Source organism: Aptenodytes patagonicus, chromosome 7 (genome assembly GCF_965638725.1).
Source record: "Aptenodytes patagonicus chromosome 7, bAptPat1.pri.cur, whole genome shotgun sequence".
In the NCBI taxonomy this organism is placed as follows: Eukaryota; Metazoa; Chordata; class Aves; order Sphenisciformes; family Spheniscidae; genus Aptenodytes; species Aptenodytes patagonicus.
This window is the reverse complement of record NC_134955.1, coordinates 54,480,653-54,507,148: the sequence shown is the minus strand read 5'-3', so window position 1 is coordinate 54,507,148 and position 26,496 is coordinate 54,480,653. Positions and strand designations below refer to the sequence as shown.

At 40.4% G+C, this 26,496-nt stretch overlaps 2 protein-coding genes across 14 annotated transcripts in view; one reads left to right on the top strand and one right to left on the bottom strand.

Annotated features, from left to right (window-relative positions):
- The window catches only part of DGLUCY (D-glutamate cyclase), a 49,969-nt gene extending 27,932 nt beyond the window's left edge, over positions 1 to 22,037 (bottom strand). For 8 of the 12 annotated variants that reach the window (XR_012995948.1, XR_012995947.1, XM_076345279.1 and 5 more), the window contains exons 1-3: positions 21,931 to 22,037; positions 6,558 to 6,664; positions 3,390 to 3,465 (exon numbers count right to left, since the gene is read on the bottom strand). Coding sequence is in view for 1 of the 12 variants with exons in the window: in XM_076345278.1 (XP_076201393.1) it covers positions 903 to 947 (45 nt within the window). In the remaining 11 variants the exon portion in view is untranslated. Of the gene's footprint in view, positions 1 to 902; positions 948 to 3,389; positions 3,466 to 6,557; positions 6,670 to 21,883 lie in introns of those variants that run through there. The other 4 variants (XM_076345280.1, XM_076345281.1, XM_076345282.1 and 1 more) reach the window with 4 other exon arrangements.
- An 855-nt stretch (positions 22,038 to 22,892) lies between these two features.
- The window catches only part of RPS6KA5 (ribosomal protein S6 kinase A5), an 84,914-nt gene continuing 81,310 nt past the window's right edge, over positions 22,893 to 26,496 (top strand). The window contains exon 1 of one of the 2 annotated variants that reach the window (XM_076345272.1): positions 22,893 to 23,214. In XM_076345272.1, coding sequence (XP_076201387.1) covers positions 23,142 to 23,214 — 73 coding nt within the window. In that variant the 5' untranslated portion in view covers positions 22,893 to 23,141. Of the gene's footprint in view, positions 23,215 to 23,367; positions 23,413 to 26,496 lie in introns of those variants that run through there. The other variant, XM_076345275.1, reaches the window with a different exon arrangement.

The following is a 26,496-nucleotide window of genomic DNA, read 5'->3' as shown; positions in this document are numbered from 1 at the left end:
CTTAACAGAAGGATAATTATAAATTTAAACACAAAGCACGTTTATTTTTTTGACATTTTAAATTCTGATTTGCTGGAGAACTTAGCTTAAGTTTCCTCCTCGTGCTCTACCAATGTTATTATCACTGGGAAATTCTAAGTTATAACCCAAAAGGCAGATCAAAGGCAAAAGGTTATTTCACTGACATTTTATGACTAAATGCAAACTGAATCTTTCAATAAATTAGCCAGAGACATGCACTTTAACATTTGGGATAAAATGCAAAGTTTTGCTGGCCTGTAATGTAAGAAACAGATTTCTTTCCTCCCTGATAAATATTCATTTCCTAGAGTATTCACTTTTCCAAAATTCATTGTAGCTTTAAAATTGCAAAAGCACAAATGGATTAACCTACCAAGCTATAATCTGTAATATTACTTCTCTGTTCAAAATGCTTTTAGACAATTAGCAATGCAACCTTGCAGTAAAGAGAGAACTATATTCAGAAAATGTCATTTTAATAAATTCCACATGTATTATACTTTCAAACATTAATTAGGTAGAATTGAATACTCCCATGGCTATTCTTCCACTGGAAAAGCAGACATATAGATGTTTAAGTCACTTGTCATACAATCTGGAGTAGGAACAGAGGTAAGTACCCTAATTACAATCAATATCTGACTCTTTTTACATCTTTTGGAGATTTAAGATATCTTTTTTCTGCAATCTAGTCAAAGTTCACACAAAGTTTTTCCCTCAACCCAAACTACCTAATAACTAAAAAGGGTTTATTACATCACTGTTAGGAAAAAGTAAAAGATAGCTCAGGGTAAAATAATACCTTGGCTGCTTATGATTTTAACCCTGGTCACTTTTAAGTAAAGAAACCGAACTATCCTCCAAATAATCAAATTACCAACCTCCAAGTTTTTCTTTAATTCAGAAGAAGCCATTCTTGATGTCATTCATAAGAAGTAATAAATATGATAGAAGCCAAGCTGCTTTTTTTAAAAGACGCCAGTAAATTAATGTACAATGAGATGTTACAACCTTCTAGCAAAAGTTAACTTTTCTGTTAAAGGTCTACAGTTTTTGTACTATAACTATGATAGTACAAAGTTTCACTCTCACAGTGGAACAGAATATAAGTGAAACATTTTATTGTGAAAATTTATACCTCTAAGGAACTCATTCTTTAATTACCTTGAAGTAAGAGTAGTGATATGTTTTGACTGAAATTATACTCTCATCATAGGTTGTCTGTCCAAAATGTTTCCCAAAGCTTGCAGAATTCTGAGAGGTTAAGTTGGGTGCACTGAAATTTAGAGTAAACTTTGTATCTATTCTTAATTCTGAAATCTTTATATAACATTGTCAGCCAAAAGAAATCAGTATGGATTTTTTTTCTGAACTTACTACTTTCTAACTCTTCTCATTTTTTCTGCTTTTACATTATCACTCCGTATGCTGCACAAAAAATAGTCTTCATTACAAAATCGTGAACAATTCCAAATACACACTTTAAACATAACAAGAAATTGGATTTAGAAATGTAGCTGAGCTCTAATCCAGGCCTATAAGTGTCAATTTAAGAGACATTATTCTTACTGCAAAGAAAATTTCTAACACCAGTCTGGAATTATTCATTCAAGAGGTTTCAAATTAAACACAGTGATCCTAATAAAAAATTCCAGGTGTGTTCATTAGATTCTTTGAGATTGTTTTTCTTTATTTCTGAGCATCTTTGAAACCATCTAAATCATCTGTAGGACTGATGGCCTTAAGAACTACTAGCTTACTTGGATTTGAAAGACAGTCTGAAGTTCAGGAAACTAGTTTGGGACAAAAGCTGTCTTCAGCTAGGTATTTTATCACAAGTGCCCTGGTCTGATGTTGGGCAAGCTTGATTCTCCCCTCATAAAGTGTGTGCCCAGTAGCAGAAATGGAAGTACCTATGGGATTTTATCAGCAAACATTTAGGGCCCTGAAGGTTATAGGTTCATATGACAACAAGTGGCTAACAAGCTACAGGACTGTGAATATCAGTAGCGCCGAAATGTTGGCTGTGAGTACCTTACAGAAACACTTGGGCTTGTAGTTCCTATTTGTGAACTTAGCTCATAGCTGCAAAGCAACATATATTGTTGATGACTGGTTAGGAAGTGAATAATTTAAACATTAACTTTATATAAAAGCAGACTGATTCATCTCTTTCTGATGAGAGATAAAACTCACCTTATGACCATTTGCTATCACTGAAGTTCCTGTGGTGATTTTATAAAACTATAGGGAAAATCCAATAGGATTAACATTCTGAGTTATAACTTTAGACCACTGTATCTGCTATACAATATCAATAATAGATTTTCTGCTGTTTTTCTTTATCAGTTGCTAAATTTGGATAGACGATAAAAACTGTTAGATGTGCATAGTAAAACCTAGCTTTTGCTATTTGACTTCCTCAGGAATGGCTAGTTTCTATGCAGTATGTTATTTCCCTATGCTAGGGGGCATTGTCAGGTTTAGATTCCCCAACCATCTCTAGGACCTCCTGGAAAATTGTTGGAGCCATCATGACCACGGCCCGTTTGGAATGACGGGGGAGAAGCACCAAGATAACTCAGGTCTTACAGCATCTTCTCCACTTTGTCCCACCAGGACACCTCATGAACTGTACAGACTGGCTTCATGGGGCCCTCAAGCAGCACTCTAACTAAATGGTCTGGTACAGCTGTTAATCAGTTATGAGGATCTGTCCCCTGGCAGAGGTTCTTCAATTCCTTTTATTTTGTTCTGAGACAGTTTCAGATAACGGTATAAGTATCAGTTATCTCATGGGGGTATATTCGATCGTGATACAGACAAAACAGGGTGCAGGATAAGTGTTAAAAAGCCCTTAAGAGAAGATGCTGACAGAGCTCATGAGATGGCTGTTGTGCCTGAGGACATCCTATACGGTGTCCCCTCACTAAGGGACCCTAAGATCTGGCTTTCCAGTCTGGGTTACCTTTAATGGAATGAACCTCTAAAGCAGACTAGATATAGTCCTGGGTAACCAGCATTTGAAAATCAGGTCATTTACTGGCTGCATAATGACAAACTTCATACTTAAAGCACCCAGTCTGAAAAAAAACTTGTTCTAAGTCGTTGCTCACATCAGACTCCCTGACTTACAATACCAACAACCAATATTGTAAAGCTTTGTAGCACTGAAGTGTCAAGATCACTCTTAAAGAACCTTTTCTTAAACATTTGGTTCCACATTAGAAGCACAATAAACACTTTTCTTTTTAGAGGTTTACATGAAGATTCAATGTATTTCATGTGTATTTTGAGTTTTACATACTGAACTTAAATGAATAAATATTAAAATATATTGCCGTCTGACACATTAAAATGGCACTTACCCACTATTGACTTGTGGGCACTGCCATGTCCTGAGCTGCACTTCCAGATCTTGACAAGGATGATGGAACTTCAAAACTGGAAAGAGATGATAATGTACAAGAATGATCTATAAGAATGATGTAAGGAGCTCTGTGATCAGACAATGATGGTGGTATGGCATATGCCGTATCAGTAGTTCAGAATAATGAATCAACTTGTCAGAAACAATATTGTATTGAAATGACATTATATTAAAAAGATATATATTTTCAGGAAAAAACTTTTCTTTGCATCAAAGTGGCAGTCAGGAAGTACAGATACGTACCAGCTTTGGTAAAAGTTCTAAACAGATCTTAGGTCTGGTTTGAATAAGTAATGTAAAATTGTTAGGTGACATCTTCATTTAGTATGTATCTGTGTGGCACCACTCCAGTGGAGTTAAGCAGACACACACTACCTGATCAATTTGGCCCAGCTGACTTGCAAAATATCCCATTACCTAGACAACAACATATTTCAGGAAGGCCAGATTTGGAAGGTGAATATTTTTGTATTCAGAAATTGTGATCAATTGTTGCCACGTGAAGCTCTAAGTCATTAACCGTTTCTACATGCTGTTCTCAGCGGACTAATTGAGCATGGGTGACTGTGTGCAATGAGATGCTGATCTTTGCTGAGGTGATTGGAACAGCACTGGTTCCAAGCCTCATCTTTACAACTGATTGTAAAGAATATGCTCTATTTCCCCTGAATCCCACAACTCATGCTAGGAAAAAGGCATGTCGAGAGGAATGTTACTTTATCCTGTTAAAAAACCCTGCTGCTCTCAAGAGGCGTACCCTTGCCTGTCATATCACTTAGAGATTCACTGGTTTCTATCTTTAAGCTTTGTCTGGTAACAAAGTTAGTTACTCTATATCAAGGTAAGAGTTAAATATTCAACAGTAATGCTTGGAAAAAGTGACCAACACCATCCACCTTTGCCAAATAGTCTCTATCCCAACATGAAGCAAGAAAAATGCAGTTCCAGACAAGTTTAATAAAGAGGTTGCCTTGTATTTCAAATGACTTATATGATGGACAGAGTAGCCTCTTTGTACCACCCTGTTGTTTGCATGTCCCAGGCTATTTCTTGTTTCCTCCCTCTTTCTTTTGTCTACAGTGTGCCTCTGTCTCTGCCTTTTTCCTCCCTGAGTTCAGATCTCTACCTCCACAGCTCCAAGCTGGACTGACCTTCATAGGGCTTGCTTCCTTGGTTTGTCTGACTGCATCCTCTGGCAATATAGGAGTTTGGATGCCTTCTCTCCTCTCACTAGCTCTTTTTAATTTATATACTTGCTGTATCTCTCAATTGTACCTTAAACTCTCTCTCAGTTTTCAACCTTAAATGAGCTTTTCCTGTTCTCCGTCTGAGACAAAATAATCTAACTTCAGAATCATAAAACAAAACAAATGCACAAATGGTTTCCTAGACTTGTAAGATGCAGACTCCTCTGAACCTCAATATCTATACCTACATGTAAAGAGAAATATATATCTCTCCCCTTTTAATATTACAGATAGGCTTGGATTAAGCATAGTTTTTCTAATTATTTCCTCCTTAATTTTTGACAGTGGAAACACCTACTAGCCTTGCAAAGTTATGTATTTTTATGTTAAATTGTTGATTGAGCTACAGTTTATAAAGCATTTTTACAATCTGCAGACCATAATCTCTTTAGAGAAAAAGAAGTACAGTAAGTGAAACATTTTGTATTATCTTAGAGCTTTCAAAATGAAAAAGTGAATCTGTAAATTTTGCAGATATTTAAATATGAGCATAGATTCTTTCCAGGCCCACACTGTAAATTATTCATTACCCACGAAAATGGAAAAATGTCATTTAAGTGTCAGAAAGATTATGCTTTGAGATGCAGTGGGTGTGTCCATACTGCTGTGCTAAACCACACCAGATAAAAATGAATCAAAAAATTATATAATAACACAAAAGGATTAAAACATCCTTCAGAAGTGTCAGTGTGACTGCTTCGCCTTTACACGTGTCAAGTAAATTCATGAAATAAAACTAAAACCATATAGTATTTCTGTGATTTTAAAAAAGGACCACCGAGAATAAACAGCCTATGAAAAGTACTGCTGATAAGAGTAACAAAGAAGTCGGCTTGAAGACTGCAAAGTAATTAATACTAGTTTCTGATGTCACAGATTACAGGTCTGTTTCTCCAGTGGTACTGATACGCTAATAAGAATATGGTTTAATGCAGTGGCTTTTCAAAGTGTAATCTAGAGACTTGCTTGCAAGGAGCCCAAAGACTCTTGCGAAATACAATCTTGCATTATCACTTTTGTCCTATTTTCAGTTTAAAGTTTGATAATAAGAATGGGTGGTGGCATGTACAGGTTCATTGGCCAAAAAAGTGCAGGGGTCACTACTTAACACTGCTGGGCAGGTTTTTTTAGATATTGTCACACAGATAGCTTATCCAAAGCTACTGCTGCGCTAACAGGAACAGCAGTGTAACTTGAAACATGAGCCAGCCCATGGGCTGCCTTTACTGATACATAATGGAAAGTAATCTAAACTAATTATAATCTAACAAACCCTTTGTGTACTATGCCTTGCCCTAGTATGAATATGGCTACAGAGGTTTGTTAATGTAAGCGTGGTTTAAAATGACCTGCTGCTTAATCATCAAGCTGATTTGAAATTCTGCCATGAGACTTCTGTGAAAAGCACAAACTTCTCTGAAAATTTACTCCACTTGATTTTCCAACCGGGTCTCTCAGTTATACTTGTGATGTTTTATTTGAAGAATCAATTAATGATCATTTTTCTCCCCATCTGCTATGAATCATTTCAAAGCACAGAAGTGCTTTGTGTATTTTCAGACAGCAGCTCATCCAGCAAATTAAGATTTAACTTTGTATTTGAAATACAGGGTATTTGCCTTTGAAGTTTATGCACCTTTAGATGAGCACTGCAAATAGAAATTTAAATTAGTTTCCATTAGTGTTCTCTCTGCTGCTTAAAGCAGCTAGCCTATACTCAAGATCCTGCAGATTGTGTCAGGATGAGAAACTGATGATAGAATCAATGTATCTTTGATGCAATCTTGTTTACTGGCAAAAAAGACACACAACATTTAGTTTCTCCCATATGTTAAGAACAAATAACAGAAAGCAATTACCAGTTCCAAAGCAGCCATTTCAGACAGTGCTGTGTGTTAGTGTGACATGTCTTGCACAGGCTCCATGAACTTCCACCGCTGCATTTGTATTATTTTACACTCGGCTTCTGCTCTGGGACAAAATAAATTGTTTCTCAGGTGGAGAAATATCATAGAATCATAGAATCATTAAGGTTGGAAAAAGACCTCTAAGATCATCTAGTCCAACCGCCGACCCAACACCACCATGCCCACTAAACCATGTCCCTAAGCGCCTCATCTACACGTCTTTTAAATACTTCCAGGGATGGGGACTCAACCACTTCCCTGGGCAGCCTGGTCCAATGTTTAACCACTCTTTCAGTAAAGACATTTTTCCTCATGTCCAATCTAAACCTCCCCTGGCGCAACTTGAGGCCATTTCCTCTCGTCCTATTGCTTGTTACTTGGGAGAAGAGACCAACACCCACCTCGCTACAACCTCCTTTCAGGGAGTTGTAGAGAGCGATGAGGTCTCCCCTCAGCCTCCTTTTCTCCAGGCTAAACAACCCCAGTTTCATCAGCTGCTCCTCATAAGCCTTGTTCTCCAGACCCTCCACCAGCCTCGTTGCCCTTCTCTGGGCACACTCCAGCATGGACAGAGACTAGAGAATAGTTCACACCAGGGCCCTGCCCTTGCATGGGCACAATCTGTGCAAGATCTTGGTTGTTTAGGCTTTTTTATTCTGCAAAGGATGAGGCCTCGTGACTTCATACACCCTTCCAACCCTTTGGGTCATACCCTAATACCTGCATACCCTGTCCCATCATCTTACAAAAACACATGACCAACAAGCTTTAGAACAGCCACCTCATTTATGTGCACCTTTGGCAAGATATGGTACACATGTAAGAGGAGACAAAGACCTTTATTGAGATTCAAAAATGCCACTTTCATGCCTTTGACTTTGCTGACAGGAATACTCACCAGCTGCAGTAAGAAGAGACAGCAAATGATCTACCAGAGGTTGTTTTCGTATAAGATGACAAGAAGTGCTTATTCAACTTCAAGAAATTGAAAAAAACATGAGGGTGGCATTTAAATATAATTTCCCAATCTACATTGAGCTACAGAAGATCTTTAGAATTGCTCCACAATTCTCAGGGCTGGATCCAGCCACCAGTTCTCTATCTTGGCCTCATCTGGCACTGAGACAGCCCAAGGTTGCAGGAGGACCCTGCCTGCAGGCCACCAATGTCAGCCTCTCCCCCACCCCTCAAAGCAGCACTGGCCAGCCAGCAGAGTACTGTGCATTGGAGCCAAGGCGATGAGCATCGACTGGATAAAAATTCTTAAAGTGAGGAAAATTTTCTTCCCAGTCTTACTCATGCAGAATGAAAGTGGAAGTCCATAGGACAAAGTACAGTGACTTGTACTGCTTTGTTTGCAAGGCAGCAGTGACAGGTGCTTATTTTGATAAGAAAGTATGTCACCGCCTAGGTTACACCCAGTCACATCATGCATGGTCACAGAGCTGACGGGGTGCCCGTTCCCCCCAAGGAATTCCATCTGGAGGTAAGCAGTTGAGTGATGTTCTGCTCCCTACACACCATAAAAATAGTACCATGCTCCCAAAAAAATGTGCCATGCTCCTGCTATCAGGTCATTCAGGCCACCCCCAGGATTATGCCATTTCTTTTGGGTTCACGTCTGCCACCATCCATTGCTCCTCACCAAGCAATTCTCCTCAGATATGTTACTAAAGGAATGACTGCAGCCTATGTATTTACACAAAGATACACAGACATCCTTGAAATGTGGATGTCTCAGTAGGCTGTGTCTGGGGAACCTCCAGTGAATTGTACCTCTCCAAACACTACCAAGCACAAACATCTTTGCATCCACAAATACCTCTGATGGAGAGATACTGACTTTCATTGTTCCACTGCTTCCTTAAGCTCTTAGACCAAGAAGTACTGTGAACAGCTCAAAAGGACCAAGCATCATTTCCCTGATGGAACTCCTGGCTTAAGCAGTGCTATTTGGATAACCAGGTGAATCAGCGGCAGGCTCTGCAAGAATACCTCACTGCAACTTCCAGGGGTAAGTGTAGATAAAGTGCTGTTAGCAACTGTGCTATGTGATGGCAAATGGTGTGCACTTGGACTGCTATTTTATCTTAGAGCATCCACGCTGCCCACTTATTAAATGTTAATCTGCATCAAGGATGCCTGGACAGCTTTGTTCTGCGGCATCCATTCCAATTGGAAGGGCTCCATGAAGTTTCAGACAAGTTATGGCTGCATTACTATGTTTTCATTACTGCATACTTGACAACTATGGTACTATGTGGCAACTATAGTTGTCATGATCTGGAAACTGCCCTTGATGGTCTGCTTGGTGCAGCCACGCACCTGCAGACACATTTGCACTCTACTTGCAAGAGCTCAGGGCCTGACTGACCAACACTGAGTATAGCAGCATGATGAAAAGGAACAGTGATAAGCAGTAATATCAACAATCAGACGTATACTCTAAGGCTGACAATGACCACAGTCTCTATGGAGAAGAGAGTGCTGCTTTGTCCCTAGTGAAGATGCTCAAGCTCTAGAAACCACAGATGTTACATACTTATTTGGCAAACTGCATCACAGAGCCCATATATCATCAATGACAATGTTCACCGTCCTTGAACTTGTGAACAAGAACTTGCAGAATCAGTGAGCTATAATCCTGAACAGTCAAAGCCCCTTGTGGTGGGACCCAAATGAAGATCTGTACATCATTCATAGATCTTCTTCCCCTGCCTGTACAGAGACAATATGAGACTCTATGCCACGTGAACCTTTGAGGACCTCAGCTTGGCAGTAACATGGGGGATGGAAGACCTGGATGATGTGGCAGTTCAACCAAGCAAATGAGTGTTGCTACACTGACCTGATTGTCCAGTCATCTGTAGGAATAAGGAATGAACTAGTTTTATAGACAAACGGCAATCACACTGACCATAGGAAGAGAGGTGTGTTGGTGCTGCAGAGTATCAACAGTGCCTCCAGTTGCCCTCTCCATTTCTGAACACAACAGTCATTCAAGACCAGCATATGATGTAGTCCCACTGGGCAACTGTCCTCATCCACCAGAGTAATCCTTGATGAAGCAGAGAATGAGTTACCCTATAGACATAGGCTGCAATGGTGCCTACTGTCTAGAAAAAAGATGGGCTTGAACTGAAGCATTGCGTTCTGAAAAGGAAATCCCCAATTACCTTACACTTTTAAATTGAGGGAAAGGATACAGCCCTTATCAAACTGTCCTGGATAGCCTGACCCCACAGCATGTGGATGGTTCTGATGCAGTCAGTCTATCATGGTATCCTCAGAGCGTCACCATTGGCGGCAGCAGCGCCATGGCTGTGCAACAAGAGCGAGGGAGAAGTTTAGGAGCTCTGTTAGGCTTGGGTCCTAAGACAGGTCATGCAAAGAACTTCTCATATAAGCTTCTGGTTACAGACTAGGTCAGGCATCGGATGCTGTCACTCTGTTAGCTATTCACTGGCTTATACAATACACTACTGTGTTCAATGCAGTTACAGCAGACAGAGTATCTCAAACCGCTGCCTTCATGTGCAGGTTTCAGCGGAGAACTCAAGAATTTGAAAAAATACACAAGTTCACCTTTCTTGCTCATAGAATTAATCCTGAACTTTTACTGCTTTTCCCTATGTTCTGTGGGTAAATAGAGTAAGACCTGCAGGCCTATCACCCTCATACCTTTTATCACCATTAAAATATTTTTTTTTTCAAAAGCAGCTCGGTGTTAAAGAGATGACTCATAATGCTGCAGCATCAGTTAGCTGACTTGAAAGAGATGTTAATGTCATCATTTTGATTTTCATTACCAAACAATAAGAAGGTAAGGGCTGAAAATGTCTTACACATCTATTGCCTCATTTTATATTTTAAAAATATAAATAAGATACAGAGGTTGGTATATCTTGGTGTGCTCTACTTCCAAAATTCCATTTTAATACAGATTTGAGCGCATATTTTGTATAGAAGCAACAAAATTTAAGCTATTACTGTTTTTTGTTTGTTTATTTATTTATTTAGGGTTTTGTTCCCAGATATGGTTGAGGTAATATGCATAAAACCTTGTCTCAGAGCTTACAGTTTGAGGACTCAAACCTATAGTGCTTCTATGAATATAAGTAACAGAGATAAGTAGATAAGTAGTCCTACTGAGTTCAAGGACAGATGAAGTGCTTAAATATTTGCTGTTTTGTACTTCATCTGCATAAGTGTTTGCATACAAGCCATATACTATACACAGATCTGAGTAAAGAAAGATGTGACAGAAGAGAAAAGTTAGTTTACAGTAAAGACAGAAAAAGATATAAGCAATACACACGCTTTTTATAAACACTTGTATGGAACAAGGTAACACCCTTGATATAAGTCATAATTAGTATTGATGAAGCCTACAGTTCAGAAATAAGGTTTAGCTCTTTTTTCGTCTGCTTAGCAACTATTGATCCTTTTTTCTGTTTTCTGTATACATGCCAGATAGGCAATTGCAATAATGTACCTTAAAATTCCATAGCTTCTATTTAGGAGGTGCTTTAAGATATTAAGTTTCAAATAACCATTTTTGTTCTTGGATTTTTTTTCACATAACTTATAATACATCCTAAGTATGGAGAGTGTGCTAAGTTTTGTCTTATTTTATTTTCAAATGGGAAAAGACTCTTGGCTTTTTTAAGCATTAGGTTTTGATCTGGCTGAATTTCCCTCCCTCTCTGAAATGGATTTTCACTTTCCATTACATCATAGTGCCTTAAGAGTTTCATGGTGTGGATTAATGCATGAATAAACTCCAAATAATTAAAAATATTATTACAACAGTATTCTTCAGAAGACAGGATTAAAGCTACATCAAGCCCAGTATCGTAAACTTCATAGTGGCCAATAATGCATACCTATGGAAGAGTTTAAAATCAGAGCAAATATTGACAAAACTTAGCTGGTGTATTCTTCCAGCATTCCATGACCTGCGATTCAGGACTTCGGAGCTAAGGGTGATCTCTTTGTTTGTAGAGGTTAACATAAAAACCGATAGCCAAGTGGACTTTATCCCATATAACGGCAGTTTGCAGCATATCATATGGATTCCAGTAGCTACCTCCTAAATTAATTTACTTGGGGAACTGTCTAGATGCAAAACCCAAGAATTTTGCATGGATTCCAGTTCCAAAGCTAATATATTTAAAAGTAACTAAACTATATTAGAATGCAATCTAAAAACAGACACTCCTTTAATCCTAATTCCATAAATATATATCCTCTTGAGACAAGCATCTAAAGAGTGTTCCAAATACAATTAATTAGCTATTACCGGCAATATCTTCTCCCAAAGAAGGGTCAGACTACACAGTATTATGAAAAAAGACAAGACAAATTAAAAGCACTCAGCAGCTTGCATTAATGGCCTCCAAGTCTAAATGTACAATTAAAATAGAGCATTCACATTTGCAAAAACTGAACTGTGAAAATCTATGGGTTTTCTCTCCAAAAGATTAGTCAAATGTGTGGGGATTTGATTGTGGGGGAAAGGGAGTAGTGAGTTTGGTTCAAACCTACGCGTATTTAGCTAGCTTCTCTTTTAATATAATTAGTATGAAGACACATTTCTGGGACCACCGAGAATTTTGAAAATGGAGTGAGTATTTAGGATCAGCATTTCTGGACAGAAAAAGATAAATTTACAAAAGAGATAATTGCTCAAGTACTTGGAAATAAAAACAAACAAAAATCATATAGAGCAGGGTATATTGTATGATATATTGCTATATCATACCTATCAGGGAGTATTTTTAATAATATGCAAAGATGGAAGAACATTATAATTTAATATAGGTTGAAGGTGTTTCTCACTACAGAAAGAAGAGAGAGGATTTTAATCAGCTAAAAGGAAGATGAACAGGCATCAGTTACTAGAACCTGCTATGATTTCCAGTCAGACTGGTGGAGCAGTAGAAGACTGCTATTAAAAAACATAGTTGCTGCTACTAAAACATTTGAAAAGATGATGGTAGCTAATGACTTTCAAACTCCATTCTCTACTGATAGATTTCCCTAATGGAAATCTCTTCTCTATTCTCATAACACTTGTCTTTGTAAATTAACCAACTTTGACATAGAAAGTTTGCTATACAAGGCTAATTTTGAATCTATTAAGCACTTCAAACTGCAGATATATGAGATATACAATCATTGTGTCCATGGCAAAACTGTCAGAAATAATGCAAGTTCACTGGAGCATGAAAATACAAGACTGGAAAGATGTGAGACTTTCTTGCTTGACATCGCAAATATAGTTGACCAGAAGGCATATAAAAGAATATGAAACCATAGATAAAAATTAGCAAATCTGTGTCTTCCTGATCAAACAATAAACATGCTTTTTTTTTCCCCCCATTTACTGGAAAGTTTAAAACCTAAGCATTCTGAGTAGATCCAGCTTCAGTTTGGAAAATATTATGCAGTATTTTCCATTCCTTTTGAAGAAGGAAACTATTGTGATCAGTATTTGGTTTCAAACTCTAGGCAAAAAAAAGTGTGTGCGTATATATATAATATATATATGCATTCATTCCATGGTTGATCACATAAAGCAAACTGGTCTCAATTAAAGAGAGTTATTTCAAGACTGCATACATTTAACAGAATAAAAGACAGTCCAAAGTGAGTATCTTATAGTTCACAGAATAGAATGATCTGTATGTGACTTTTCCATGGTTACTAAGTATACAAAAGAAAATACGCACAACAAAGTGTATTAAGCGGGCATTGTTTAGGATATAATCTATGTATATTAAAACCAGCTAAGAATATTAACAGACATGCATCTAACTTCAGTGACCTTGGGTTAATGCGCCCTGCAGAAGTCACACATCTCAAATGTCTTTCTTAAAAATAAACAGGAATAGAGAGGATACCATGCTTATAGATGGCCCATTTTGTTCCCGTTAGACATGTATTTTTGATGGACAACCAATTTCTGACCTTTATAGTAATTATCAGCTTCAGTGAAAAAGTAAAAGTTTTCCCAGTTTTCCGTCGTGCTCTAAGGGCCTTTATCATAGCACATTAATGAGAAATTTTGGGGGGCACCTTTTTGTTCTGAGTCTGTATATTGCTCAGCACAAAGGGGTGCCAATCTATAGCAAGGGCTCTTCAGCATTACTGCAGTGTGATGCAGTCTCTTACTTGCACTGAACACTCGTCCTGTGACTAAAAGCATAAGCATATGTTTTCAATCATAGATCGAAACTCCTGCTGAAAATAAACTCAATACCACCTATAAAATAGCATTTAGAATTAATTCATTAGATCTTTTTGTAATAAATCAGAACACGTTTGTGGCTTCTTTGAAACATCTGATGCAAATTGTAGGTAACTTGACTGCTGGGATATTTACTGCAGGAATATGTGGACTTAATAGGTAGATGCAAGACAAGCAAATAACCAGGAAAGGCAAGAGATAAGCCTTTCTGAAGTAAATAGCTAAAGATTAGCAATGAACATTCTATGAACAGGGGATAGTAAGATTATTAATAAGATGGATAGGTAGACTTTCTTTAAATGTTTTGGGTTTATTGTTATTCTAGACAAGGCTCTGTTTTAGTAAGACTATATGATTTCTGTATTTGTCACTTTTAAGAATCTCAAACAGAACAACCAAATCAATAGGGCCAAAATAGATTGAATTGTAGCCCAAAGCTTCAACTATGTAAGAGGATGCACTGTGAAGCTCCAGCCGAGAGAGGTAAAAGCATTAAAAGGAAGAGATGAGTGATGATGTGCAGATGCGCAGCATTACCTGCAACTGTGACAATAACATCCTTGCCTGTGCAACTGAAGACAAATGAATGTTGCTGCTACTGTAGCAGAGGCAGGGAGTGGGGGGGAAGGCTGCTCTCCTGGGGCGTGTAGGTGAGGTGAGAAGGCATTTACTTCTGCAGAGAAAGAGAGGCACTGGGAAGATTAGGCAACTGTTGCCTTAGAGGAGGAATGATTACTTTTTCATGGGGTATCTGAAGTCAGAAAGGGTACATAAAAGGCTACAGAAAGCATGGTCCTGGTCTGGATAGACTGCATAGCTTTCTAAAGAAAAATATTGTCACACGGTGGAAGAGTTTAACCAATTTATTATCTAAAGACTTAGGAAAATAATGAAAAGCATCTCACAGCAACCCACTACCACCCAAAACCAAATGCTTTGGTGGGAAGACATCATTAGGCTACGTTGCAGATATATGTTACTCAGAGAACGAGTGATTAAGTTGAAATCATACCCTAACTTCTCTACATATTACAAGTACTTCTAAGAATCTGTGGGGTTCGCCTCATTTGACTTCCCATTTTGAAGATGCATCTCACTAGAGTCGTAGGAAGGCAACACTGAGTCCAATGGGAAGCAAATCACTTACAGAGTTTCTATAATGACATGGTGGATTTGGTGTAATAAAATCTGGTTGAATAGGAATGTGTTCTTTTGAAGCTGGAGAGAGATGTAGTGTAAACCTTCATTAAATCCCAGAAAATGCCGGGGGGTGAGGGGGTTGAAGTAGCTCAGAGTTAATGGAGTTATTTAAAATGTCAATAATCTGCACTGCTGCAATGTTCCTCATCAATATGTTAACAAGCAGTCACAACAGAAAAGTAACTTTGAATGTGACATGTTGTAAGGAGGAGGATGCCAAACCTTACTCTTAGCCAGACTTAATAAATGGCAGCCAGAGGAAAATTGCTTAATGGGACATTTCTTTGCATAGAAGTCTAACGCTTCAGAGAAAATGCAAATCCTGAGGAATTTACAAAAGGAGTGTAAAATGCCTTCTGACCAACTGGGGTTTTGATATCCTCTTAAAAGACTGTCACAGCAAACACTTCACATTAGAAGAGAAAAGAGGTCTATTGAAACTGAGGGTTCTAATGTCTAAATAACCTCAGTTTCCCCTATAAACCCTTTACCTAAGAAAAATGAAAGAAATGAGGCTGTGCATGGATTACTGAAAGCTCAAAGAACTGCTAGTGCCTGGTGCATAACCTGTACCTACAGTAAATATTTTATTGGACATTTTGAGGCGGGGGGGACTAGTGCTTCAAATTCCAGGTTTGCCTATGAAATAGGGGCAGGTCCAACAAAAGCATGGAGGAGATAAAAGGTAACGATTCTTCACTCTCTTTTTTAACTAAATCATTACGGGTCATCAGATGAAACTAGCAAATGGCAAATTCAAAGCAAACAAATGGAGGTCTTTATTCATAGACTGCATATTTAAACCTTAGAAGTTTCTTACCACAGTTTGTCATGACACTACACAGCTGCTATTGGCCAGTGCTGGAGACGGGATGCTGAGCTAGACATACCCTAGTTTGTATCCTGTATCTCAATAAATCAATATGGGATGAAAAATTTAAGAAAAACAGTATCAAAATTATAGAATTGCTGAGTACCAGTTAGCGGTTAGCTCTACTCCCAAGTCATACAGTTTACAGTGCCAGTGTCAATTATGCAACTTCAGTTAAATATCCCCATTTTTTAGATTGAAAAATTTTAGATTTGAAAATTTGTAATTTATTATTATAGATACTGGGTTTACTACCTGATTTTTCACAGTAGTATTTTATATCTGGTGTGTGTTCACAGAATCATGTTTATCTACTGTTTTTATAATCCTTTTTTCTTTTTATTCTTTAAAACTAAGTGTAATCTTTCAAATCAAATCTTTCGTCAAAACTTTTTCCTGGTCCTTTTAAAGAAGTTTTTAGTTGTAATGCTGCTTATATTAAATCATATTGTATTATATTACATAATATTATATTACACTATGTTAAGAGGTGCCTTCCAGTCACCTGATATAGTACTTGAAACTAATGGGAGTTTTTGTATTTTTTCTGAGGAGCTCCAAGTTTTTTCCAAACTCCAGGAGATACACCACCTGAGTCTGGAATATATTTCTCTTTATCTATCCATCTGTTTCAGGATTTTCTCTTCTGTTATTTCAATTCATGGGAGCATCTTATCTTTGTAAATTTAAAAGAGTAGGTTCAAAATCAATAACCATACAACTTTTGTCAAGGTAAAGGGAAAAGGAAAAAAGGAATCTCTGCAATATTGTTCACATCATTAAATCTCTTTTTTGCTCCATGGTAATTTAACAGATGCAATATCTTTAAATACGTCAGTAGAAAAAAAGTTGTGGAAATGAACTTCTTAGTTTTCATTTATGCTTTTCAAAAACTGCCTTTCCCCCTTCATTTTATGTGGCACTTCTTTTCACCTACCTCCTTTTTGGTAGGCTCTCTTTAAGAACTACAATGCATACCTTTAAGCTCTGCCATTTAATCACTTTTTTCCTCATGTTTTTCTTCCTTCTTTGGGGTGGAAAGCAGATGCATGGCTTCTGCAACTATCAGGATGTACTCATGGTCTCCATGTTGAGTTAAAAGTTTTGATTTCCTCATCTCTAGGTTTCAGATCATCTTGATTAGCTTCTCTTTTCTAAAGTCCCCTTGTCCAAAGTTTACAGTCAATTTTCAAAATAGTGAGAATTCACGTGAGTCTTCTGAAAAGGATTTTGAGTTTAATTACACTGCAGTCAGGATTACTCAGAGGTTTAATAACTCTGAGTTATTAAATCCAAAGTCAATTCTTTGTATTAACTAGAAATTCCATCTCTGCCTAGCCTAAGCATTTAAGCAGATCAGAAATTGAAATAAACCCCTATTTCTGTTTTAATAGATAGTGCTGCTTCCTTTCCCCTCTGGACAGTGTTCATTCATTTTTCTTTTCCTCATCAGAAACTGAGTAACATAACAAATATTTCTATTGTTTCTCTTTTATAGCCATGTAGATTTTTAACAATTAAACTTTTGAAAGTGTTGCCTGGAATACTAGTTGTAACTGTACTGTAACTGAAGAAAAAATAAACAAATGAATTTTCAGTGAAGAAATGAACACTAACTGAAACAGGGCTTAAGTTTAATCAAAGATGTAACCCTAGAATCAGTAACACATCTTCACTTATATGCAGTCTTTCAAGAAACGATCCATTTCCTGACAGAGTTGTACCACTTCCGTTAAGAGAATTATTAGGCTTGGATGCTTAGCATAACTTCTCCTTTCATGGTAAGACATTAAGTGGTTTTAGAGAGATAAAATTGTTGGCCAGAGCAGTTTCATACAAAAATGCTTTAAACAGCAAATTTACCTACCCAATCTACTTTTCTGACAGTTATCAAGCACAAAATGTTCAGTTGCAGATTTAAAAAAAAATCACAGAGGATATATGTAAACTAGAAACTAGAACTAATACTCTACTAAATCTCACACAAAAGCTGTTTCATGTCACGACTGTCTTTCACGGGGAGTCCTTCCCTAATCCATTTCTTGGTTTCCAAAATTTGATCCTCTTTTTCCCTTACTGTGCAAATGTTCTCTGTGGAGTGATTAAAGGGAACATGTTGTATCATCTGGCTTTCCAACATTTGTACTTTGAAAATAACACCTATTTCTGTAACAATTCAATGACCATAAGAAAGCGCCAGATGCCTCCAACTTCAGCTCCATAGAAACTACGTTTTTCATATGCAGCTCCCCTTCAGAAAGAAAGTCAGTCAAGTACCTCAAAACTGTAAAGCTGTGACACCCTGGAAGTATGCAGCTACAGCACTCATTTTCTTCTCTCTTTCTCTCTCTCTCATTTCCTCTCAGAAGTCTGTACACTGAGCATTTCAATTTCACCTCAGCCCTCAAACCAGCTTGGCACACCACCTCTTTTAGAAGCAGAAAGGAAATGTTGTGACACTTTTTCTTAAATGAAGTTCAATAATATCTTTCCATGTGGGTACTTCCCACAACATTTTTTCCTCCCTCTCTTCACAATTAGGAAAGGCAAGTAAATACACATATTTTTGAACAGTTGTGTTGTGGGGTAGAGAAGGGACATCTATCTTTAGAACTCTGTTACTCCATGTTCCCAAACTTGCAGCACACGCTCAGCCCAAACATTGAATTGTCGGTTGATTGACCTGTCAGGTTGCTCTTATCGTACACATGAACATAAGAATGCTACTTAAAAAAAAAACATTTACACTATGGAGAAAGACTGGCTCTGCATCACCCCATAGTTTTTAATTGTTTTTACATCAAATATTTTTCCTTTTAACATTGGAGAGGTAATTTATTGAATGCACATCATACAAATAGTATTTTTTTGTTCTGTGTCATAGCACACACATAAATGAGTATTTAAAATGCAAATAACATTTTCAGTCAGTTAAATTACACTCAGAGCTGCACTTCTAAAAGCAGAGTTTACATAGCAAGGGTGGTTTTACTTCTCCAAACTATAAAGGAATTTCTTATAGACCATTCTGTACTCCCTGTGGGTCTATAGCCCATCATTGTTTCTGTACTTTCACATGCCTGCTTTGGCTGCAGGCTCAAGCCAAATTTCCTCCCTCATCTGACTCTGTGATTGTCTGTGTTAGTGATTTAAATGGGACAAAAGCAGAATCTGAGCACTGGCACATGACTATTGATAATTCTGACTGCTGGCATGCTTTTGGGAATGGTTGGGCCCCTGACTAGTACTCTCCCAGGCAATGCCCTTGTACAAGTTGGGGGCTAGCATAGCTCAGTAACGGTTTGCAATCTGTATAAATCCAGTAGGCAGTATGGAAAAGGCCACCCTGTTTTGAAGGAGAAAGAATTTAGCTGTGTGCATGCGAGCTATGCCACGCCATGTCATGCCACTTGGCCTGACACCTAAAGAACAAGTCCTAATCTGCTTTATTTTCTGGTACAGATGTAGCCTGTATGTTTCCACCTACCTGTAAATCCTGTCTACCCTTAAGGCAGACAAAACCATGTCCTTTTACAAACAACCACAAAGCCTTGTGATACTGCTTCAAAGACAAAGGTGATGGAGGTAATGAAACCAGCCCACTATGCCTGGACCATTCCACCGAAGGTAGGTCCACTTAAATCAAGCACACGACCAAGTTTAATCCTCCACTGCTCTCAAAAGTTCAGTTGAAATGAAAACTTGAGCATAGTCTTGTACTCATGGACTACCGACAGGAGGTTTAGGATTTCAGTGCAAGTATAGCTCTTTTGTCTGTCAAAAGGTGGGATTCTTTCCAAGCATTTGGTGGGGCTGCTTTGCTGTTTCTGGATATGACACGAGAATCCCACTGCAAAAATATTTTAACACTGGAGAGATTGTTATGTAAAAAAATCTTAATTTTTTAAATGGAATGACCATGTTGCTCCGTTACTTTTTCCAAGGTGCAAGCAAATCAGCGGGTCCCTCAGTGATAACAATGAACTTTCAGTTCATGCAATAGTACTTTCCAAGCCCAGTCACAACTTAAAAACCTAAATATTACAGGGTAATCACTGTGTCTTGCATAGTCAGCAGCTACCACAATGGATCATTAACCTTGGTTCGATGTTTTAGGGTTATCGCCTCATTCTTTAAAGCTGTTTTAACTGAAATTTAAAAGGAGAAAAGAGAAGGTTTCAGCCTGCGGCAAATAAGCAGATAAAGTCTGTCAAGCTATGAACATTTGAAACCAAGACTATTAGCAACTACTGGATTCATTGCCAGCTCCACTCACAGAGTGCTAGTAAGGAACAGAGTGGAGTCAGATTTCAGTTCCTCTCTTCTGAAGCTGCCAGGGACAGTTAGTCCGAAGTGTAGGCTAGTAGAGCCACTGGATGAAATACAGCACTAGTCTCTTTGAAATGTAACATCTCGGACACAGAATAATCAGAAGTGGTTGTTACTCCTTGTAAAGAAGTAAAACTGACACTCCCCACTAGTTGTACAAAGGAGACATTAGTTACAAAGACGCAAAAATTTAATTTAACAATGAACTTTATCAGTTTATTTTGCATTTTCTATTTTCATTATTTTCCCTTTTGTAGTTTAATATTATGCTGATGTAACATTTACTGTCTCTGCAATAGAGAGGCTTCTAAAATCAAGTGACAAAAGTTAGTGAATCAATTATTTTTCAGTATGATAACATCTTCTGTGATCAGACTTTTTGTATTTATAGTCTTGATATAATACTGTCGGAAAGGCAGTAACTGGATGGACATTTTCAGTGAAGTTATATGTGTATCATATACTACAGGGAGATACCTCAACGGAACACCTGCAGTGGAAAACTGCGGAAAACACCTTCAACAGTTTTACCAGGAATACTATGAAACCTTTAGATAGTATTTTTAATTTCTGGGAAGAAAACCAATCCCAAAAGCGCCCTAAAAACGAAGTTTGGTATTTAAACAATTCTACAGTAGAAAGTTCTTATCAACTTTAAATAGTTCAACTCAAGCTCTCTACAGGAAACTGTAGAAATGTGTGTATGTATATATGTACATGTATTTTTTTTATATACGCACACAAACACACACACACACATATAATACTGGAAAGTGAATAAAGGATTAACAGAAGACATTTTATTTCATTTATGTTTGATGTACCGGAATCAGGCTCTGCATGAGCACAGCTGTTGTATGTGACGTGGCATTGCAAATTAGCATCTTGTTATACAGTGTCAAAGGACAGGAAGCAACAGCATTCAAAAGCAAAAGGTCAGAAATTACTGTAAATAAGAAATGGAGAGAAAAGTGATTTGTGTGATCTGTCTGAGGAAATGTGGACTGCTTTAGACATATCAGATTGCTTCCAAAACATAACAGACTGAGAGGCTTAAGTGAGATGAACAGGTCTAATACGATTCAAAACACATCTTCCTTAAAAACGAAATCAAAACCCGCCGTCGGGACAGTGTGTTCCACGCAGCTAATAGAACCAGATGAAAACGCCCCAAGCAGTGCAATGTGAACTGGGTACATAGATACCCACCCAGCCTCTTCTCCCACTCCCGCCTCGCAGCACGCCAAGGCAGGCAACCCCCTAACAAGCACGTCCCGAGCCGGCATAACCACGCAAGCTCCTCTTTGCTTTGTGACCGTTCAGCGATCACAACGGTTGTTTTGTCTTCCAGTAAATTCAGCCTCTGCAACCTCCCAAGACGACGGCTCCGCTCGCTGCCCTGCGGCCGGGCCGCGGACGTCGCCTGCTCCCCCAGCCCGGGCCGTCGGGCCCCCCGGCCCCGCCTAAGGGCGAAGGCCGCGTCAGGCGCGACCCGGGGCGCCTCTCTCCCCGCAGCCCCCTCAGCGCAGCCCGGCGCCAGGCCTGCGCTCACCCGCCGCCCGGGGGCCCCGCCACCCACGCCCTCATCTTGCAGGGCCCCGGAGCCCGCGTGACCCGAACGCGTACCGCACGGCCGCTGCGCTGTCACCCGGCGCTGAGCGCTGCGGACGTACCGACGTGCCACACTGACGGCGGCAGCTCTCCAGCTGCCCCAGCCCAAGGAGGCGGCCGAGCCGAGCCGAGCCGAGCCGAGTCGAGCCGAGCCGAGCCGCGCCGCGCCGCGCCGCACGGACGGGCCGCCGCTGTGGGCCCGCACACACTGCCCGCGCCGTGCGGGGAGGCGGAGGTTCAGGGGGCGGTCAGGACCCTGCGGGAACCCCCCCCCGGCCGTCCCTCGCTCCTCCCTGCCCCGTCGCGTCCCTCGGCGAGGGGGTACCCTCGTCCCCGCTCCCGCTGCCGCCTCCCCCCGCGCGAGGCTAGAGCTCTGCTCGGCTCCCCCCTGCCTCCACTGCCAGTGGGGAAGCCCACGGCTGCTTCCCCCCCCGCAAGTACGATAGAACGGGCCCGTAACGCGAGGGAAGGGCGCCACCGCCGCTCCCTCAGATGATTGCCAGCTCCAGTGGTCAATCAGCGCCTTCCCTTTTATCTAGGCAACCCAGCGCCCGCCCTCACGAGGAGGGGGAGTGGGAGAGGCGGGCGGGAATGTTTACAAACAAGATTAGGGAGTAGCAGGATTGGGGGGAAATCGGGGGGCGGAGCTAGCGATTGGCGCAGCCGCTGATCCAATGAGGGAACGCGCCGCTCGGCGGAAGGGCGGGGGGAGGCACGCAGAACGTTCTCTGTCCAACAGCCGCTGGGGTTCGCGGGCGCGCGCGCCCAATGAGCGCCGGGCGGGTGGGGAGGGAGGGGGCGCGAGCGCCTGAGTAGGAGCCGCTCGTCACAGCGCCCCCTCCTCCCGTCTCGCCCAGCCTGTCCCGGCTGGGCCGCGCTGGGCTCGGCTCGGCTCCGCTCGGCTCGGCTCCGCTCGGCTCGGCTCCGCTCCGCTCCCTGCTGTTGGGCGGGGAGGGCGGCCGGAGCAAGGGGGAGGGGAACCGCGAGGACATGGGCTGGCTCTGAGGGCCGGGGGAGGGAAGCCGACGTGCGTGTGCCTCCCTGTATTTTAATAACTGTTTGTTGTTGGGTGGTGTGGGTTTTTTTTTTTCCGTCTTCCCCAAGGCGGAGGGGAGAACAGCCGCCCGCCGCCCCCAGCGCGCCTGCATGGCTCCTCTCCTCCGGAGCGCCCCTGGAAAATAAAATCTGCCTCGGGCCAGGTGACGTCCCCCCCGCCTCCGCGCTCACACACAAGGGGAGCGGCAGAGGCGGGGGAGCGCCCGTCTGTGAGAACATGGAGGGACCCTCGGGCCCGGCCGGGGAAGGGGAGCTGCCGCTCCTCACCGTCAAGCACGAGCTGAGGAACGGTGAGCGGGGCGGCCGGGGGAGATTATGGCGGTGGGGGGTGTCGACGGGGGGGCGCTGAGGGGAGCGCTCCTGCCTGAGGGGAGGGCGGCGGGAAGCGCGGGGGTTGGCGGAGGGGGGCCCGGGCTGCCGGGACTTGGGGAAGAAGCGGTGAGGAAGGAGGTTCAGGAGAGTTGATCGGGACCAGTATGGAAATCTCGGTGAGGAAAAAAAAAAAGAGGATGAGCTGAAAGACATGGGCAGAAGCGTGTAAGATGGGGGCTGGGGGGGGTCCCTTTTATTTCTGAAAAAAGTATTTCAGTTGGACTTCTGCTGCGTACTTGGCTCTCCTGTTCCACTTCCTCAGTGGTATTTGGCGCTTTTGAAGGAGATAAGGGTTAGCCATTCTTTTTTTATTTTTTAAATCGTGTGTTTGACTTTTATGGCTATGTCAGTATGGGGGGGGGAGGGGGAATGTTAGCTGTTAGTTACAGCCCTAAATAATGTCGTTTTATGTGACAGCTTTTCTCTGACCTCGGTGAAATGCCGGAATTGTAGGGAGGGGAATGTGCCAACATGTAACCGCAGGGTTATCTGCCTTTTCAGTCTGTGAATCTTCTTGTAGCTCAGTAGTTACTGGAAGACCCTCTGGAGAAGTAGTTCAACATGTGAAATGTATATGACCTTTCAAGATACAGTAGAAATGCTCTGTCGTAGGTTGTTGTGTTGGGGAAAATCTTTATATATTTTTAATAGGCACTCTGTCCTTCTCGGAAGTTTCCAGGCAACTTGAATACTGCACTAAATCTAGATTTTACTGTTACTTTAGAAGTGCGTGTAAAACGTAATCAGGATATATATTCTCTGTATTTATAAACAATGGAGGTGACATTAACCCATGTCCTTCATTCCTTTTCTCTCATCTTTTTTTCTCCATGATGAAGTAGAAGTAAGTATATGATGCTGTTCATCGCAAAAGTTTGAGAGAACCACCCCCCGGGTTCATGTAGTTGACACTCTCTAATGGGCCGACGGGGAAGGCAAGTGGTGGTGCTGGGTCTCTTCGGTCGCGTTCAGCCTTCTGTCCCCCTGTCACTCGGGTCTAGGGGCTCAGCGGAGGTGCCCCAGCGGAACGTAGCTATCACTGCAGCTTAGGAAAAAAAAAAAAAAGGCGCTCTTCCTGATAGCTACGCAGAAACCAAAAGGACTGTAGTTTCCTTCTTATAAGAAGAAGCAAAAGAACTGGTGGAAAACATACTTGTCTCGTTGGGTGTTGCTAGATTTCAGTGTGCAGGAGAAAAACGGGTAAGGGGAAAGGAAGTGGAACACATTTATTCTATATATTTACCAAGCTGTGTCTAGATTTCTTTTACAAAAGTTGAGACAGCACATATCCCTGCAGGATAGTTATTTAAAGATAGTTTGAGGAATAAACACATTCATATAACCTAGACAAAGAGCTGTCTAATATAGCATAATAATCCATTTTCATTTTGATCCTGATCTTAAAGCTTTATAGATTTAGGAAGCACCGATACTCACTTTTAAATTAAAAATTCTCAACCTTGTTTGTGTCTCTTTAAGCTTCTGAAGTTCAGCTTAATAGTAATCAGTTGCTTCTCCCCTCCTTATTCTCTTCTCCTTATTAAGTATTTAGAAAACTCTGCTTTCTGAAAAATGCTTTCTAGCAATGGCTTGTCTATTTCTGGAGCGTTAGGGTGGAGGAGGGAGCTGCTCTGTCATGTACTCCTGGGAGACTCCTACTCCTTAAGGTGTCAATAGTGTCATCACTATGCAAGACATATCAAGATACTGTTTCAGAATTTGTCTCTACATAATGCACAGAGATATGATAATTTGAGGAGAAAAATTGCAGTCAGCTTCTGTTGATATAGAAATAAATAAATAATCTATAGGCTACTTTGGATATTTTTCTTAGTTTTTTGTACTGGGTCTGGCTGTGTGGGTGCCTAGCTGCTGGCTAGGGTCAACCCACCACAGTTTTAAAGCATGCAGCATGATTATTTACTTTTGCTTCATTTTGGGAAAGACAGTGAGGGGACGTGCAAGAAGTAGAACTGGAGCCAGAGGATCTTCGTTGCTCTTAAATACTGAGGTTGTATACCATGAATATCCTTTTAATATGTGATTTGTTTAGATTCTAGTGTTCCCCTCCTCTCTGTGTTCTTTCTTTGATGTTGCTAGCTCTGTGACTAATTGAATGATTTAGAATTACGTATCGAAAGTAGCTGTCAGTTGGCAGATGAAAAAGAGGTCAGTCTCCACAGTGCTTTGAAAGAATGTACTATTGTGGTAGAAATAGTGGCTTCTTTGAGAAGGGAGTGTCTCATTTTCATATTGTGGAAGCTGTTGCTTCAACCTCTTGATAACAAACAAAGTACAAAATTATATATTCAAATCAACTAAATGCAGGTGAACCTACAGTTATACTTCGCATTTGCAATTACTTGGGTCTTGGAATTGCTCTAAAAATATTAAACGAGTTAGAGACAGGCATTGATTATGGTCAATTGAGTAAGTGAACATACTATAAAACTTGAATTTAAGATGAAATTAGTATCTTCAAGAATGACACAGATGATTGTTGTTACCTTCAAGCAAGTATTGCCGCATATGAAAATGCACAGTTAGAGCATATGCAGTGCAATTAATACACAGCTCCCAGCTGATTGTTAACCCTATCATACCATGGTTTGACTTCTTTTAAACTTTGACTTTGAAAATACAGTGCTGGCTTTGATATGTAGGGTCAACCTTAATTTTAGCTCTATATCCCATATTCTTAGGGCCCTGAAACTCCTCTGTTACGTGACCAAAAAGCAATTGCTGAAAAAACATCACTTCATAGGCATGTAGATTGAGTCTGTGATAGGGAAGGAACTGTGGCGCAGAACACTTGAGTGCCTCTATGAGATGCCATGTGATTTGCTGTATTACAAATACTGGGCACTGATCTGTGTATATATATTTTATTGTAATGATGCAAAGAATCAGAATGTCCCCGTACTGCTGGGGAAACTAAGCAGCATATGCTTCAATGATTGTTCCTTCAGCTGGTTATTTTGCAGATTAGACACAGCAGTGACTTTTAGGACACGTTTCAGTTAATAATGATTTTCTCCTAATATATTTAGCAACTTTTTTCTTTTTCTTTTTTTTTTCTTTTCCTGTCACACAAGCCATTTCTTTCTCAATAGAAACCTCACAATTCAGCCACTTCAGAATAGTCACCATCTTTCTTTTCTCACTTTGGGAAGGAAATGAGTTTTTGGGGAAAGTGGAAT